This window comes from Trematomus bernacchii, unplaced genomic scaffold (assembly GCF_902827165.1).
Source record: "Trematomus bernacchii unplaced genomic scaffold, fTreBer1.1, whole genome shotgun sequence".
Classification (NCBI taxonomy): Eukaryota; Metazoa; Chordata; class Actinopteri; order Perciformes; family Nototheniidae; genus Trematomus; species Trematomus bernacchii.
In genome coordinates this window covers 38893-56022 of record NW_022987966.1, presented here as the reverse complement: position 1 = coordinate 56022, position 17130 = coordinate 38893, and the positions used below count along the sequence as shown (strand labels likewise).

The 17130-nt window shown below is 43.6% G+C and overlaps 1 protein-coding gene across 2 annotated transcripts in view; it reads left to right on the top strand.

The window, feature by feature from the left end:
- Positions 1-1280: 1280 nt before the first annotated feature.
- Positions 1281-17130, top strand: part of LOC117471076 (alpha-actinin-4-like) — a gene marked incomplete at its 3' end in the record, with an annotated part of 54729 nt that continues 38879 nt past the window's right edge. Inside the window, 1 exon segment of one of the 2 annotated variants that reach the window (XM_034115872.1) lies at positions 1281-1700. In XM_034115872.1, the coding sequence (XP_033971763.1) occupies positions 1575-1700 (126 nt within the window). 2 annotated transcript variants of the gene reach the window in all.

The window sequence follows — 17130 nt, the reverse complement described above, 5'->3', positions numbered from 1 at the left end:
TAATTACAACTACTAAGCAAATACTGTATATAGGCCAGTTAAAAGTAGCTCCATCATTACCAGCAGCAACATTAAACGGGTGAACACGTTTTTTCATCAATCATTTTTTCAAATGGACATGGTTTTAAATGGGCCAAAACTACTACTTTTGGCGCTTTGAGTATATTATTCTTAATATTTTTACTCCAGCTAACAATTTAATGCATGACTTTTACTTTAACTTCAAGTTGGTTTTGTTGACATCTAGCAGCACTCACCTGAAATGATATCTAGATGTGGTTTAGTCAGGATAATTCTAAAAAACAATTCCGATACATCAGATAAAATAACTTGTTCACCGAAAAAGATTTGTTGATTGTTCCAATTGTTGCAGTTTTACTATGATTCAGTATACTTTTATTAAAGGACTCTAATTGTGTTAATTATATACAATTCTGTCTGTTATTAATATTATTAATAAATTGCAGGTGTTCACCTTAATTTCATATTTTATGGAATGGAAAATAAATCCCAAAACACAGCAGCATGGATTGCATAATGTTAAGTTATGTTGTAAAGTTTAATATATTTTAGAATAAATCGAGATGGCTGTTTAAGGCAGATTTCGCAATAAACTGTCCTGATTTAAAAAAATGGTCTTAAATAAAATGGATTTAGAAACTTGCCTGCGTTTCATGTCATCTCAATTGTTTCAGGGCAACTCTCTCATTAATCTGGAACAAAGACAATGTTGAAAATGTAAATGTAATACAAACAATGACACACACACTGTGTATTGATTAATTGTCTCAGAAGCTCATGTTCAAATATTGTATGAATATTCATGAGCTGTCTGGGCCTATAGAAGCTACTGGAGACAGGTGTGTCAAGTACACAGATTCACAGCGCAACTCAAGCGGGGCTCCCTTCAAAATAAAATCTCATAACTTCGGGAGCGAATTACCAGAATAAAACAATTGCCCAATACATCTCCAATTAACTTTTGCAATTGATCATTAAAGTGAAATGAATCAACCCTATTCACAATGGTGGACATTAAGGACTTTGCAATAATGTATTTATTTTGTTTGTTTATTTGTGAGAAAATATCAAATTAATACTAATAACTTTGTGTAAGAGAGGAAGAAAAAAGTGCCCTTTGCTTTAGTGGCAAAACAAATACAAAGGTTTTTGTGGAAGTTGCCGGTGGTGTGGGAACTCTTTGAACTCTACTTTGAAAGGGTAAACCGGAAGTGGCGTCGCTCAGTGCGGCAGCTTGTCGGTGCCTGCAGCCTGTAGGAGCGGCCGGTTCCTCCCAGCACCCTCACGGTTCAGAGGGAAAGCTTTTCTTCTCACAGCAGCAGCGGGGATTTTTCGGACTGCACACGCCGGATATTCATCACACCAAAAAACGCACTCACGACTGAACGCGACGAGAGCAGAAGGACACTTTCCCGGGTCGTGTATCCCTCCACGTCCCACCTCTCAGCTTTAGGCCACCGTTTCTTTCTTTAATTTCTATACAAAATATTTCTTCGTACGTTGTCCCCCTCCCGACTGGCTCTCAGTGGCGCACTCAGCTCTCTTTTGCTGACATGGTAGATTATCACGCTGCTAATAATCAATCCTCGACCGAGGGTGTGCAGATATACATGGAGCAAGAGAATGATTGGGACCGGGACCTGCTCCTGGACCCGGCCTGGGAGAAACAGCAGAGAAAGGTAAGGAACCAAAGTCGGGCCCAGCTGGGCCGAGTGGAGCCGGGCTGAGAGGAGGCGGTGTCGGCGGGTAGAAAGAAAATGGCAGGGAGGGATGTGATGGGGAGAGGAGGTCAGATGCAGAGCGGGCCTCGGGTTCGTTTGAAGCCCGCAGCTGCTCCTAGAGCCCCGCTTCACACCCACCACACTGCTCTCAGCTCGGCTTCTCAATGTCAAGTTCTTCATTTCCCTCTTAATAAATGTTCCTATTACTTCTGTGAATCAGTAGTGCTCGGTGTGTGTGTAAGTGTCCAACATAAGCTTTCACTCTTTAGAAAGGTTGTTTTTCCCTCCGCGAGAGGAAACGGGGCGCCACATTGTTGTAAAAAAATAAAATCAAACGTGTGATTGTGCAGACCTGCGAGGCTTTAAATAGAAAGGGGAATGGTGTTATCTGGGCGTCCTGTCCCACTGGCAGGGTGGAGGCCGATAAGACTGACGGAGTTTCAGCTGCTGACCGATACCAGGCCGATGCTCCGATAATGTAACTCTGCTGTGGTTCATTATGTCTCCACATTGTATCTTTTTTATACACTGAGAGAAAGCAGTGATTATTGGGCAGTGATTACATTCATAGCAGGCAGTTTTATTATAACCCATGGCCTGCTGGTGATATTCTTCCCATGGTTAGCAACTTGTTTAGCAATGATTCCAAATTATAAATGAAAGTTAAATAGACTGTTTACATATTTAGAACATACAGAGTTGTTAATGAATATGACCTGTGGCACAGACTGCTTTTCTGACAGGTCAGGTTTAACATCACCTCCATGTTAAAGCTAGGAGCATTGGTAAGCTATGTGGAGACACCCATTGTACGTGCAGACTGTTACATGGTGTGTGTGCCAATCACACCTCAATTCATATTCTTCCCGCAGCCCTGGGACATATTCGTTTCTGTGTCCCCACTCACTTCACTGCAAAGAGCTAAACGCCCACTAGCTGTGCTGCACATTTTGGCTTCAGTTATATTCTGCATACATACTCAGATACCGATATGAAACCTCTCGTATGGTACACCTGGCCCTGCACCCCCCTGCTTTTTGGCCTAATGCAACACCAATTGTCTAAATAACCTGATTATCATCTCCTTAAGAAATCTACATTTCCACTGTGCCTTTTTTACTTGTCTAAAACAAGCAGCACCTACTCCTACTCTACCTCCCCCACCTTCATCAACTCTCCATCCAATTTCTCCTCATCCTCTAATTCTGTGTCGACATGCTTTCCAATAGATGCCACTGAGTCAGAATCAATGCTAATGTTCCTTGACATACTTTGCAGACTTTCCCCTATGATGGCTAGTAACCTTGCTAGTAACCTAGCCTTGCTGTATGATCGTATCTCAAAATAAAGACCCAGTGAAGCACTGATATATTGGGTAACGGAGGATGCAGTTCTGATCATTTTAACGTCACTTGTGACACTCAACCTCTCCTTAGGGAGTGGAGAGGCAGTATAATGATGGATGATTTCAAGAACCATTGCTTAAGCAAGAGGAATGATTGAGTGGGTGTGTTTTTATTTGTGTGTAGAGCTAACCAGGCTACGCGCCCTTTCTTATCCTCTTACTAGCCAAATGACTGGCATACTTTCTAGTGGTGTGACAGCATGCCGAGCATAGAATCGTGCATTTTTATTAGGCTACTCAGCATTTTAGCCATCACCATCAAGCATTCCTGCTGATGATTAGCATCACGCCCTGCAGGTTAACCTTGCTGTTAACTAAAAGTGGTTAGATGACTGCGAGGACTCTGCATATTTGCAGAGAGATCACACAGGTCAAAGTTTGCTCAAACGGAACATCTAACCTACCAATCATTAACAGACTGAGGCTTGTTGTGCAAACCGGGGGTGAGGTCCACTCCTGAACCTGCAGTCCTCAGTGAGGCTGGTAGGTGTGTGTTGGCCGGGAACAGGACGGCCTGGGGACATGTCCCCCTGCCAAGCCTGAGTTCTGCTGGCCCCGGAGAGGCGGGGGAACCGAGGGTCAAATTCCTGCGGTGTATTCACGCTCACTGTGCCAGTTATTGCGCAAAAGTGAGCAAATGCCTCCCGCAGGAATATCAAGTGAGAAGTGGATATAATGAGTGTGGGAATGGATTTGTCCTTGTAGTCTGTGAGGGGGGGGACTTGAGGTCAAAAGCAGGAGCCGTTTGACGGATGCACAGTTTACCGTCATGCTGACTCTTCACATTTACCATGTAGAGTAAAACAAGAGGGGGAATAAGGCAGCAATGCTTAGGATTGTTTTGGGCATTCTTGCCTGTATTTGATGTCCAGGGTTAAGCAGGAGAGACATCATTCTGTATGAGGAGTCAAAGAAATGGAATGTGTCTGTTCACATTCAAACAGCACCTTATCTAATGCTATGAGGATCAGGACTTTATCTGTTTGTGTTCAAATGCTACAGCACAGACCTCTATAGATAGATGGATAGATACTTTATTCATCCCACATCGGGACATTATATTGTCACAGCAGCAGTGTTGAAAAGCATTACATAAGTTACACATATAATATCTAATATGTAATATAACATTAGCAACAAGTTTGTACAAATTCACTATAGAAAAGACATGTATCTCTAGAGTATCTAAATAATACACAATACAACAACAATATTGAATAAATTGAATACTCTACAATATAGAATCTCACTAAGCTTCAGAAATATACTACAGACTCGTATAGCGAAGACACATTGTCCAACGTGTTCGCCCTGCTGATCAGAGAATCACTGTGCTAAAGGATAACTTGATTTGTGAGTCTCTTGGGATGTTGGTGTACATTGTAAGTCTGTGTTTCTTTGGCAGAAGCTGAGGTTTGGTACATTTCTCAACATTTCTCAACATTTCTCAACATTTCTCAACACCACAGAGTACCCGGACTGAGCCCAGCTGAGTCCAGTTGGCTGCACTCTGTTACAGACCAGGCTCCTCACTGACAAACATGTTATTAAGTCTTTCTCACCAACACAGGCTGAAACATGTTGAAGTATGCAGTGACGCCAACGCAGGTTTTATTGTATCTCTCGCACCGTGTGCAGGCCAGGCGGTACATGCAAATCTCAGCGACAGTTAGGCAGCACATATTTCTGCTGTCATGAGGCAGGGCGAAAGTACAGATAGGTGGGCGGGTGAGGAAACGAGGAAAACTGCAAAGTGCACAAGCCAAATGGCCCTGAGCAGTCAGGATCACTGCTGAGTGATTGTTCTTATTTGTCAAGGATGTTCTTTTGAAACTAATTAGCACTTTTCCCACTGTTCCCCTCTGACTGTAGTGTGAATATTTTGTGTGCTCACCATGTGTCGTTCAATTCTAGAGCACTTTTCGTAAAACAAATCTGATGTGCGAAAGAAAGCGAAATAATTGACTCATGTCACAGCTTCAATGATTTGATTCCCTTCCGTCAGCTGGTGTCAGGAGTGTGTAGCACTGATCCTGAACATTTCCTCTCATAAATCAGCTGATTTGCAGCGGCAGAATCAGTTATGGTCAGTGACTGTGATGTTTATCAGTCTTCATTTTCCTATACTGTCAGCCTGTGTGCACAGATGTGATTTGGAGCAGCTGAACACACTTTACAGTTGAATGCTGTAACTGATGGAAAGATTGGGAAGAAAAGTAACTCTGTCCATCAAAGCACTTTCTTTAAATAAACTGAAATATGTCACTCAAGGATATCACCTTTTTTTAGTATCATATTGAATGATTCCATAGTGTGTCCTTGCTCACAGAGGCAGCAACTTGAATGTGTTTGCAGCCAGCCTCCTCTGTCACACCCTACCCCTAAACAACACACACTGATTTCTTTTTTCCCGTCACTGCCAAGGTGGGCAGCTGGACACAATGTTAGCTTGTTCTTTTCCCACCCACTTTCACATGCTTTCTGTGTGAGTGGCTAGCAGCAGACGGGCAGAGCTAATCAGATGGCCCTGGTTGGATCAGGACTAGTTGTGACTGACATTTTGTCATCTGGCTGCATTATAAGCTGCCAGGCTACTTATTTTTTTAACTTTCTGCCTCCCTTCCTGTTCCTAAAACAACATTTCAAAAGAATGAAGGGGGCTGAAAGCTAAATAGCCTGCTCACTAAACAATAGACAATGCTGTTTGTAGGGAATAAAAGGGGCAGACGCCTTAATTGGTTGTTGGTCTTTTTGTGTGTGTGTGTGTGTGTGTGTGTGTGTGATTGGCTGGTTCAGTGCAGCATGAACAACCTGACTGGGGTGTTGCAGAGGCTTGAGGAATCCGAGCTGTTATCATTCTGGGCTGAGGAGTGGTTATCTGTTGTCTCGGCCTCAGGTGAGCTGCAGGCCATCTAATCCTTATCTCACACACTGATGTGTATGCATTGTGTGGCAGCCTCTGAGAATTCATTATCTGGGCAAGCAGGACCATCTCCCGCTCTATGTACTACAAATAAAGCCCGAGGATGAAGTTAAATCTTTTTCATGATTTTGGCTGAAAAAGAATCAATTCCGACACCAGATTTTGCTTTGGAAAACCGTTGATGGGAATCCTTCTTTCTCCTCTATTTTCAATTATTCTTATTCTTTTTAGTAAACAATCAAGTAATCATAACAAAATAACAAAGAAATCTCAACTACAGCCAACGTCGTGATGATCTAACTTCCAGGGTCTCTTCCTGCTTTACAAGAATACAAGTGAAGGGGAGACACTACTTCCTCTTCCAACACACTTAGAGGAGTTTACTAAGTAGTGAGTGTCTGTAGGCATTTAGGCCGTGAGCTACACTGCCAGCTGATTCCAGGTCAGCTGTGGGAAAGCCCTCAGCCTCAGCTGATCCAGAGTTTGCCTGTGGAGCTGGACAAGGAGCAGGCAGTGAAGCAGACAGCCAGCGAGGGGACAGAGCAGAGAGGAATGCAGCCTCCCTGTTCCCCCTCTGTCTTTCTCTCAGCTCTGCCAATAGCGGCGGTGAGAGAGCATGCAGGGGGAAACATTCCTTTGGTGGCCCATTATAGCAGGCTAGGCCAGTGGGAGGGGGCTTTTTACTAAAGGGGGGCGGGGTGTCCTGTTTTTTTTGCACGACGGGGGGAAAAAAGAGTTTGCAGGATTGCAGATGTGGTCTGAGCGGTGGAGACGAGAGGGAGAATCCGCCTTGGGAGCAGGGGGTGCTCGTGGGGGGTGGGGGGGTGGGAGTTAGTTTCCAGCTGGTTACGATGTGGCGGAAGTCATGGCGCCATCCCTGCTCCAAATATTTGTTTGCAGAAATGTTTTCCGACACCATCACCCTGAGATTGATTGCACTTTGGAAGCTTTGTTTCCAGGCCGGTTCAAAGTGCAGACAGAAAGTGGAGATGCAGACCTAACCCCAGGTCCAATCAGCTGAGAGATGTGGTGCAGGGTGTAGCCCCCGGCCGGGATTGACAGTGGTCGGCAGTGGGCCTGTGTGGAGGTGCTGGAGCCTAATGTGTTTCTCTTTCAAAGAGATTTCTTTACGGTCTGTTTCTCTCCCACTCTTTGTGTGAGAGGAGGGCGTTGCATTTGGGGGCAGAGGAGGACTCTGCCCCAGAGTTTGCCGCTTGGTTTAAATGCAGGATGGAAAATGTCATATTTTACATGGGTACATTTTCAGTGATTTGTCTCATGTGATGTTTGAATTTTGAAGATATTTATACACACAAATGAACACTTTCTGCCCCTTCATTTGTGTTTTATTTGCCTCAGAGCTGATCAGTGATGGATGGCCCCTCGAGCTGACTCATGTCAGGGGGTTATGCTTAGACTGTGTGTCACTGTGTGTGTTCTGATACTGACTCTGTGTTTTAGAGGAGTCAGAGGGGGTGTTGTTTGTTGGAAGTTAGCAGAAGAAAAGGATATGTGTTTAGGTGTGGTTGAAGGGTGGGGGCACCATTATATTATGGGTCTTGGTGAGGGGGGGTTGAGTGCAGTTTGAGAGTTTTCCCCCTCTAGTTTAATGTGTGTGTGTGTGTGTGTGTGTGTGTGTGTGTGTGTGTGTGTGTGTGTGTGTGTGTGTGTGTGTGTGTGTGTGTGTGTGTGTGTGTGTGTGTGTGTGTGTGTGTGTGTGTGTGTGTGTGTGTGTGTGTGTGTGTGTGTGTGTGTGTGTGTGTGTGGTGTGTGTGTGTGTGTGTGTGTGTGTGTGTGTGTGTGTGTGTGTGTGTGTGTGTGTGTGTGTGTGTGTGTGTGTGTGTGTGTGTGTGTGTGTGTGTGTGTGTGTGTGTGTGTGTGTGTGTGTGTGTGTGTGTGTGTGTGTGTGTGTGTGTGTGTGTGTGTGTGTGTGTGTGTGTGTGTGTGTGTGTGTGTGTGTGTGTGTGTGTGTGTGTGTGTGTGTGTTACAGGGAAATAAACTGAGGAACATATTGAAAACAATAGCTGCAGTTCAACTTTGCTTCTAGCAACTTCCTCATCAACAGTTTAAATGTAAGGATAAAGTAAGCAGTTCCATCAGATCATAGCCAGCTCTCATTGTTTGTAGGTGTTTAATAGTGCTGTATGTATAATCCATTAGGGCTGTATCCGAATATTCGTTCGTTGGAGTACTATTCCGGTTTCAATTTCGTTATTCGTTTTTTCGTTTTTTTTCCCGTTTTTTTTTCAAATTGAATTTATTGAAATCTCCAATATCAACGTAAGAGCTTGTGCCTCTTCGGGGGTGCTAACACTTAACCATAAACGTTATCGTTTACTTTCTCCGTCTTTATATGTAGATATTACTTTTCTCCGTTAATCTCCGTCACGTTGTTTCCATAGCAACACCAACTTCCTGTCAACAGTGCTAACTCTCCTTCAAAATAAAAGCATGTCCATACAAAATAGGAAGCCAAGCCAAATTACACTTAAGACATATACAATTGCAACGAAAGTAACAAACACAATGCGATATCCTTTTCAATTTCAAAGAACACAAATTGGGTTATATTAACAAATAACTATAAAACAACAATACTGTAGAATAACAATGCCGTGAATACACCGAAATACACGTGTTGAAGCGGTTCGCTGCTGATTACCCCCCCCGCGCGGGCCGAATATTCGCTGCTGATTACTACCGAATATCCGGAGCCCGAAAAATGGTATTCGGGACAGCCCTATAATCCATACAATGTGCATCATACTACTATAATAGTGCATACACAAATTGAAATTGATGCATCACTATTGCGTGTGACACTGTGACTTCTCTGCAGAGTGCAGGTAGCCTTCATCATGTATTTGTCAGGCTACAACCTCTCTATTTTTGGACCCCACCCTTCAGAGCTCTGCTATCATCCTGTACCTGAGAGGGAGCGATGGAGTTCAAATGTAATCAAAATTGAATCCAACATTTGAGCAAGAAGCAAAACCCTGTTCTCACCGTTGCTATTTAAAGTGTCCTCAGCAGCTGTAACTGAGGCGAACGCAGCGCTGCTCACACACTGCAGCTGTAGATAGAGGTGCACTGCCCTCACCTCCAGCACACTTTATTCAATGTGGTGGTTTCCTGTGTGCTGTTTAGGTGTTGCTCGCATCCAAAGTTAGAAGATGCTTATCGGGTGTCGTTTTGTTATTGCAACACATTTTGTATATCCCAGCACAGATGAGCAGATGACTTCCCTCTGACACAGAGAGGAACAGAAATGTGGGGATGCTGTGATATATGGAAGCGACTGCTGAGGTTTAACATTAGACTTTTGATCGAAATTTGATTTGTAATCACACTTAGTGCCATAAAAAACAACCACAGAGTTTAGAATATCATCAAGTAAATGATCGTGAGATGACTTTACATGAGCAAAGGTCTCTCTTATGGCCTAAATTACAGCAAATAAATGTAATGTCCTCATGAACAGAGCAGGAAGTAACACCTCTGTGGTACCCACACTGTTGGGCAATTGGACAAGTTTAATGGTGTGTGTACACACACACACACACCAGAGTTCCCGTTAGAATACTTTTTTGCCGGTCAACATGTCCGTTAAAGTTGAAATCTTCCGGACAAAAGTAGAAAAGTGCCGATCAAAGGTCTTCTTTGTTATTTATTGAGCTTTAAAACAAATTGATATGATTTGATATTAAACAAACTAATTCTAGTAGATTAACTACATTATTCAAAAGTGTACAGTAACTTACAAAAACACGGGAATAATAAACTGAGCGCTCTCTTCTTCTCCTGACAGCCCGTCAGTATCATGCAGCTCGCGGATCAGTAATGAGTGACCCGACAGTAAAACTAAACATATCTATAACTAGTTTAGGTAGTTTGAGAGGTAATTAAAATAGCTACGTGTGATATTCTAACCTGAAGTGTGTGTTTTGTTCCGCTCACCGCTGCAGGGGCTCATGCAGAGATGCGTGTCGACTCGTCAGCAGCAGCTGGTCTCTCCCGTCAGATTAGACTTCACTCACGTTTATGTCCATATCGATCAGATCTAGCTAGTTCTAGCTAATGATATGACTACCTGCTTATTAAAAGACACCTAAACAATAAGCGTCGCTATGCAACCGGGTGAGGCCACAAAGGGCCGTTCTCATTTCATCAAATTCCCCTCCTCAACTCCCCTCCTCGACTCCTATCCTCGAGACTTAGTCCCGCCCACAGGAGATGCGAGCGGAGGAGCCGAGGAGGGGAACCGAGGAGAGAGGAGGGGAAGCAGCAGGCGGTTAGAGAAATGAGAACTCCTCTCCTCTGAGCGGTCATTTTAAAGAGACGTCCATTAATGATGACGGGAGGCACAGCAGCCCTCTGTCTGATGGACAGATGTGTTTATGACCACTTATATATTTACTTTGAATTCATTGACAGTGCGGTATAATGAGACAATAACAGGCTACAGATGCGGACATATACACACACACACACACACACGCTCGATGCTCGGTCCTCGATGTGCATTTAGAGAAATGAGATGTCCTTCAACATGGCGCGCTAAAATTCATTTCCGGGTCACTACCGGAGGACCGAGGAGTCGAGGAGGGGGATTTTTGATGAAATGAGAACGGCCCAGAGTATAGCGCAGCATTATGCATTTGTTTACATGCCCACCGGAACCCCGAGGCATTGCCAACAGATCAACGCACAATCAACCCATACAGGACATCTCTTTCTCCACATTAAGTGTAGACATTATAATTGACTCTTCTTGTCTGTCACATACTCTTCTTGTCTGTCACATAAGTGGCGCAACTGAAGCGGTATTGCGCTAAAGGGAAATTATTTTGACCGGACATTTTGACCGGAGAGATTTAGATTTGCCGGTCTTCAGCATATTTTACCGGCCATAGTCCGGTAATTACCGGCTAACGGGAACACACACACACACACACACACACTTGTAATTGCCAGTTTGTTGTGCTGATGCTATTTGGTTTGACTTTAAACATCGCCCATCCGTAACACACTGCATAGGTTCCAACGTGATGAAAATAACGAATGTGTCATACAAATATTTAACTAAGAAAGAAATCCTTGATGTATTTTATTTTATTGCCTCTTTCCTTCAGAGCAACCTGAGGCAGGTTAGAATCCATACATGTGCATACATGACCACGCCTAAACAGGTTCTTATCCCTCCGGGGAGGGTGTGTGTGAGAGACAGGGAGGGAGATGAGAGAGCACAACAAACAGGCTGTGCTAGTCTGGTAAGAACTGGTGAGCCGTGAGTTAAGGCCTCATGCTACATCTTCCTTATTGTAAATATGATCACAGCAAGCCTTTTCTCACCACATACAAAATAAATGACGATCATACGAGTAAGCCAAACCTCATTTGAGTTGAGACCAATTATGTCTGTCCTAAAGCAGCGATTGGGATATATTAGATAACACTCATAAGACTTTGGACTCTGTGACTGACACCCCCTCATTATGAATGCCAATGCTTTTGGTGGGTTTCTCTCAATTCATTTTTTGGTACCAACCAAGCTAACTTACAACTAATGTTGTATGTACCAACATTATTATTGACAGGTGATGATGTTAGACAGTTCTTCCTGCATTTGAAATGACCAGGAGGCACACAGCCCCTTGATGTGTCTGTATCGCCACATCCAGGATGTTCAGAGAGAGTAGCTGCTCCACAATAGAAATGGACTTTATTTGTTCTTGTGGAAATCTCACACTGCAGCATTGAAGTGAACTGAATTGGACCCAAGCCTGAAAATAATTCTGGGATCTGTATGCATTGCTTAATGTTTGTTGTGGTGTCCAGACAAAGCCCCCCCCCCCCCCCCCCCCCCATCACAGAGACTTTTTAAACACAATAGAGGTGAAGATTAGACAACACATGATTATAACTACGTGTGTGATTGAGTGTGTGATTCCTCTGCGGCTGTCTCTCATTTCCTCCTGTTGTATTATTTAAATGTTTTCAAACTGGGGCAGGAGGTGAAGAGGAGAGGACACGCATGCTCACAGCAGACAGTGTATAGTGTGCATCACTTATTTAAACGCACACACACAGACACACACACAGGCACGCACACACACACACACACACACTCTAAGGCTGCTCAATTATGGCAAAAATCATAATCACGATTATTTTGGTCAATAATTGATATCACGATTATTAAAAACGATTATCCATTTACTTTGAAAACATCCATTTATTGAAAACACACTGCTTACTTTATCCTTACATTTAAACTGTTGATGAGGAAGTTGCTAGAAGCAAAGTTGAACTGCAGCTATTGTTTTCAATATGTTCCTCAGTTTATTTCCCTGTATGACACACACACACACACACACACACACACACACACACACACACACACACACACACACACACACACACCTGCTTACCATGACACATGATTGTTTTCATAAAGAAAAATTGCAAATCATCACCACTTAAGCTCTCATACCAAATAGAAACATAACATGTTTTACTTCCTGAATACCACAGTAAACGGAGCACATTTAAAAACCAAATGGGCCAGGTGATTGGCTTGAATCCAGATTTGTAAGTGTGTGTGAATTTATAAATTGTGAACAGTCTCTCCGGGCTTGCACACGTGAAGCAGACACTCCGAGGGGTATCAATGAACCTGTGCTGCTTCCAGGGCACAGGACAGCAGCAACATTCAATATTTAGTGAGTGTGCCTTCAGCAGATAACCCCACGCAGCACTCTCCCTCTCTGACTCCACATGATCCCTTCTCTTGTATATCAGTTGTTAAGGCAACCAGTTCAGACTAAAATAAGTGAACCAGAGTGTTGCTATTTTAAGCCTGTTTCTGATTCTGGCCATTGGTGTTACAATTGTTTTTCTGTGTGCGTGTAAATTGAGCTCTGGTGCTTCTATTTGTAGTGTGGGATATATTTCTGGTCAGGCATCTCCAGGCCCAACCTGGGTCCTGTTCAGAACTTCAATCAGTTTTTTAATCTATCATAGTACAGAGGATTTCCCTCAGACTACAAGCCTCGAGCTTTGGATGAAGTCCTCTGCTCCTCTGCTCCTCCACACATTGGATGAAGGATAGGGAGTTTTACAACACAAAGATGAGATCATGAAATCATACATTCACACGTATTTCAAGACCTAAAAGGAAGTGTTGGCATATTGGAACATATGTATTCTCTCTTGTATTAGATGATCCTTGATTATTCTGAATCTGAAATCAGGAATGCTGTTTTCAGTTTTGGATATACATCCTCCAAGTGTCTCCGTGTAGACTCCGTGTAGACTCCGTGCAGTCAGGAGGATGAGAAGCTCTTACTGCAGGTTCACTGGCAGTTTATGCAGCTGAAAAGACAGACGCTCCCAACATGCTGCTGCTTCTGTGAGCCTCGGGGTTTACCACACAAATGGGAAACAGGAGGGTTATTTTCCTCTTCCCTCAGATTTGTTTGATTGTGTAACTTTTCGGCAGTCTTTCCTGGGGACAGCATAGAGAATTGAAAAGATGGGAGAATCTGTACCATGGACAACAATGAGATTTCCTTCTACTTTCAGCACCCAGAAAATATACATATTGTAATAAATGGCTTAAAGAATAACTCCACAGTGAGACTCAGACTGCAGCACTGTGTTCTCCCTCCTGGGAGTCCTGTATTGGAAGACAGAGGAAGGAAGGCTCTGTGGTTTCTGTGGTTGTCTGCCCCTACCCCTGTTTCAAATCTAAAGTCACCACACACGCAAACAGCCAGGAGAGCCCTGTGAGTCAGGCCAGAGAGACAGACCGATCACTGTGTGTACATGTGCTTCACCCCCCGCCTCTATGGACCAGATGGCTGGCCAAGAAAGTAGGGGATGCCTACAGAACTGCAATTTGTCCAAGCTGTAACAATAAACTCTTAAAATAATGCACATTTCCAATGATCGCAGAAGGAAATCCTTTGGAAATGCCAGACATTTAATATAAAACAATATTGTAAAACATTTCCAGCTTTATCTTTTGCTGAGGTGGAGAAGTTGGTGTGCTGATATAGATGGTGTTAAGGCCGGTGGAGGTTTGAACTGTGTGCAGAACAGCAACAAGGTGCATGTAACACCACGCATGGTGAGAATCGGTTTGACTGACTGCCACTTTTGTTCTTGAACCATTTTTTGCATCTAAACTGGTCATTCATTACAAAGTCCGATTTGAAACTCCTGTTGCAGAAAGGGTCCAGGTCTCTGATCTGAGGTCTGAATGTGGGTCAGGGAAGTCCTCTCTCCTCGCTGCTGCCGACCACGAGCCCACTCTCCTGTCTGATCCAATCAAAGCTGGCCTGCAGGAGATTATTTAGCCACCGTTGGCCTGCTTAACAAAGCCTCCTCTGTTGGCCCTGCTCTGACTCACAGCGCTGTGGGGAGTGAGGAGTCACCACACTCCCTGGTACCCTGCAGGGGCTTCACAGCCAGTCAGTGTGTGTGGTGTGTGGTGTGTGTGTGTGTGTGTGTGCATGAGCTCAGCGCTCTGCTTCTGACGCCTGGCTGTGGAGACATGGCGGTTCGGCGCTGCAGCGGGAGAATGCTGCTGCAGAGTTTCCTGCTGAGCTCGTCACCATATGAGACACTTTCTGTGCTAACGTGTTCTGTGCTAACGTGTTCTGTGCTAACGTGTTCTGTGCTAACGTGTTCTGTGCTAACGTGTTCTGTGCTAACGTGTTCTCTTAACACCTCTCTGATCATTGGGTTCTTTTTGCTCCATGCACACATTGACAACTGAGAGGTCCTGATGTCCAGCTGTGCTTTGTAGTCATGAGAGGCTTTGCTTGAAAGAAGTTTCAGAGTTTGTCACATATCCCGGAAGGAGTGTGTGGAATGTATTTTGGAGGAGTATGAGTGGAATAAGAAGGGTGAGGATAAATATGGAGGAGGTGGATGATAGAGGAAAGACAAATGAGATGGTTAGCAGTCATTCTTTGATGAAGGATAAACATGCTTTTTGTAGAAGTGTGCAGTATAATACATGGCTCCAGAGTTGGTCTGGTTCATACTACCGGCAGCAGGTGCTGAGATGCATTTTAAACCTTCTAAAAATAAGATGCTGTACTCTCAGGTTGCTTAGCAACAGCCCTGAAGCAGGGTTTTGGTACCAATATGGCTGCGGTAGTATCCTGCATTTTAAAACTCTGCATAAGGATTTTCTAAATGAAAATGTTCTAAATATCTCCAGGTGATCAGCAGCTGAATGCAGCAGCTGCCACACACTGAACATGTCCTTTAAACACAGCGCTGTAGCTCTGCAAACAGTCATGTGAACCAGAAGTCTCTCAGTTCTTGGAAGAGAGGCGGCAGTCAAAGGGAGGAAACCAGAAGCTTTTAGACATGAGGTGTGAATGTGAGAAAAGGAAGTTGAGCATTTCTAAATCTCCCCTTCTGCTGAAACACCTCATTCTGAAAGCTCTGAATCAGGCAAATCATTCTGAAAGCTCTGAATCAGTAGAATACATACTTTCATTAATAATGCAATATTTACTGGCATGAATCCTCTAGGACCGATTGATGCAGTTTGATCAGCCTGTTTTCAAGTGAACTCTGCTTGTTTGACTGTCATTTCATAGTTGTTAGTTTCATTTCAAATATCCCATCTGGTCCGTACAATTTCTAATCTTACTGTAACATTAAACTTGATGTAACTATCCTAATCTAAAGATTTAGTTCATCCATAGGTATGGATTATGTGAAATGTTGAAGAGTTTGTAAAAGTTAGTTACTGTGGTCTATTGTCAGAATGCAGATGGATCAGACTGTCACTGATTCACTGTCTACACAGCCCGGACTGCTCCACATACAGCAGAGTGTGGGGGGGGCGGGGGCTCATTTGAAAGGGATTGCGATGATCCTCCCCCCCACCCCGTGTGTGTGTGTGTGTGTGTGTGTGTGTGTGTGTGTGTGTGTGTGTGTGTGTGTGTGTGTGTGTGTGTGTGTGTGTGTGTGTGCACCAGAGTTCCCGTTAGAATATTTTTTTTGCCGGTCAACATGTCCGTTAAAGTTGAAATCTTCCGGACAAAATTAGATAAGTGCCGGTTAAAGGTCTTCTTTGTTATTTATTGAGCTTTAAAACAAATTGATATGATTCGACATTAAACAAACTAATTATAGTAGATTAACTACATTATTCAAAAGTGTACAGTAATTTACAAAAACGCGGGAATAATAAACGGAGCGCTCTCTCCTTCTCCTGACAGCCCGTCAGTATCATGCAGCTCGCGGATCCAGTAATGAGTGACCCGACAGTAAAACTAAACATATCTATAACTAGTTTAGGTAGTTTGAGAGGTAATTAAAATAGCTACGTGTGATTTTCTAACCTGAAGTGTGTTTTGCTCTGCTCGCCGCTGCAGGGGATCATGCAGAGCTGCGTGTCGACTCGTCAGCAGCAGCCGATCTCTCTCTCCTGTCAGATTAGACTTTACTCGCATTTATGTCCATATCGATCAGATCTAGCTAGTTCTAGCTAATGATATGACTACCTGCTTGTTAAAAGACACCTAAACAATAAGCGTCGCTATGCAACCGGATGAGGCCACAAAGTATAGCGCAGCATTATGCATTTGTTTACATGCCCACCGGAACCCCGAGGCATTACCAACAGATCAACGCACAATCAACCCATACAGGACATCTCTTTCTCCACATTAAGTGTTAGACATTAGAATTGACAATTTTTGTCTGTCACATACTCTTTTGTCTGTCACATACTATTCTTGTCTGTCACATAAGTGGCGCAACTGATGCGGTATTGCGCTAAGGGAAAATTATTTTGACCGGACATTTTGACCGGAGAGATTTAGATTTGCCGGACTTCAGCATATTTTACCGGTCATTGTCCGGTAATTACCGGCTAACGGGAACTCTGGTGTGCACTACTGGAATGTAACTAAGTACTCAATTACTAGAGGTGCAAGTCATTCTTTCCATTGTATGCAGCTTTACCCTTGATTTGTTTTCCTTTTTACTCCACTACATACAATATGTCTGACGGCTTTAGTTATTATTT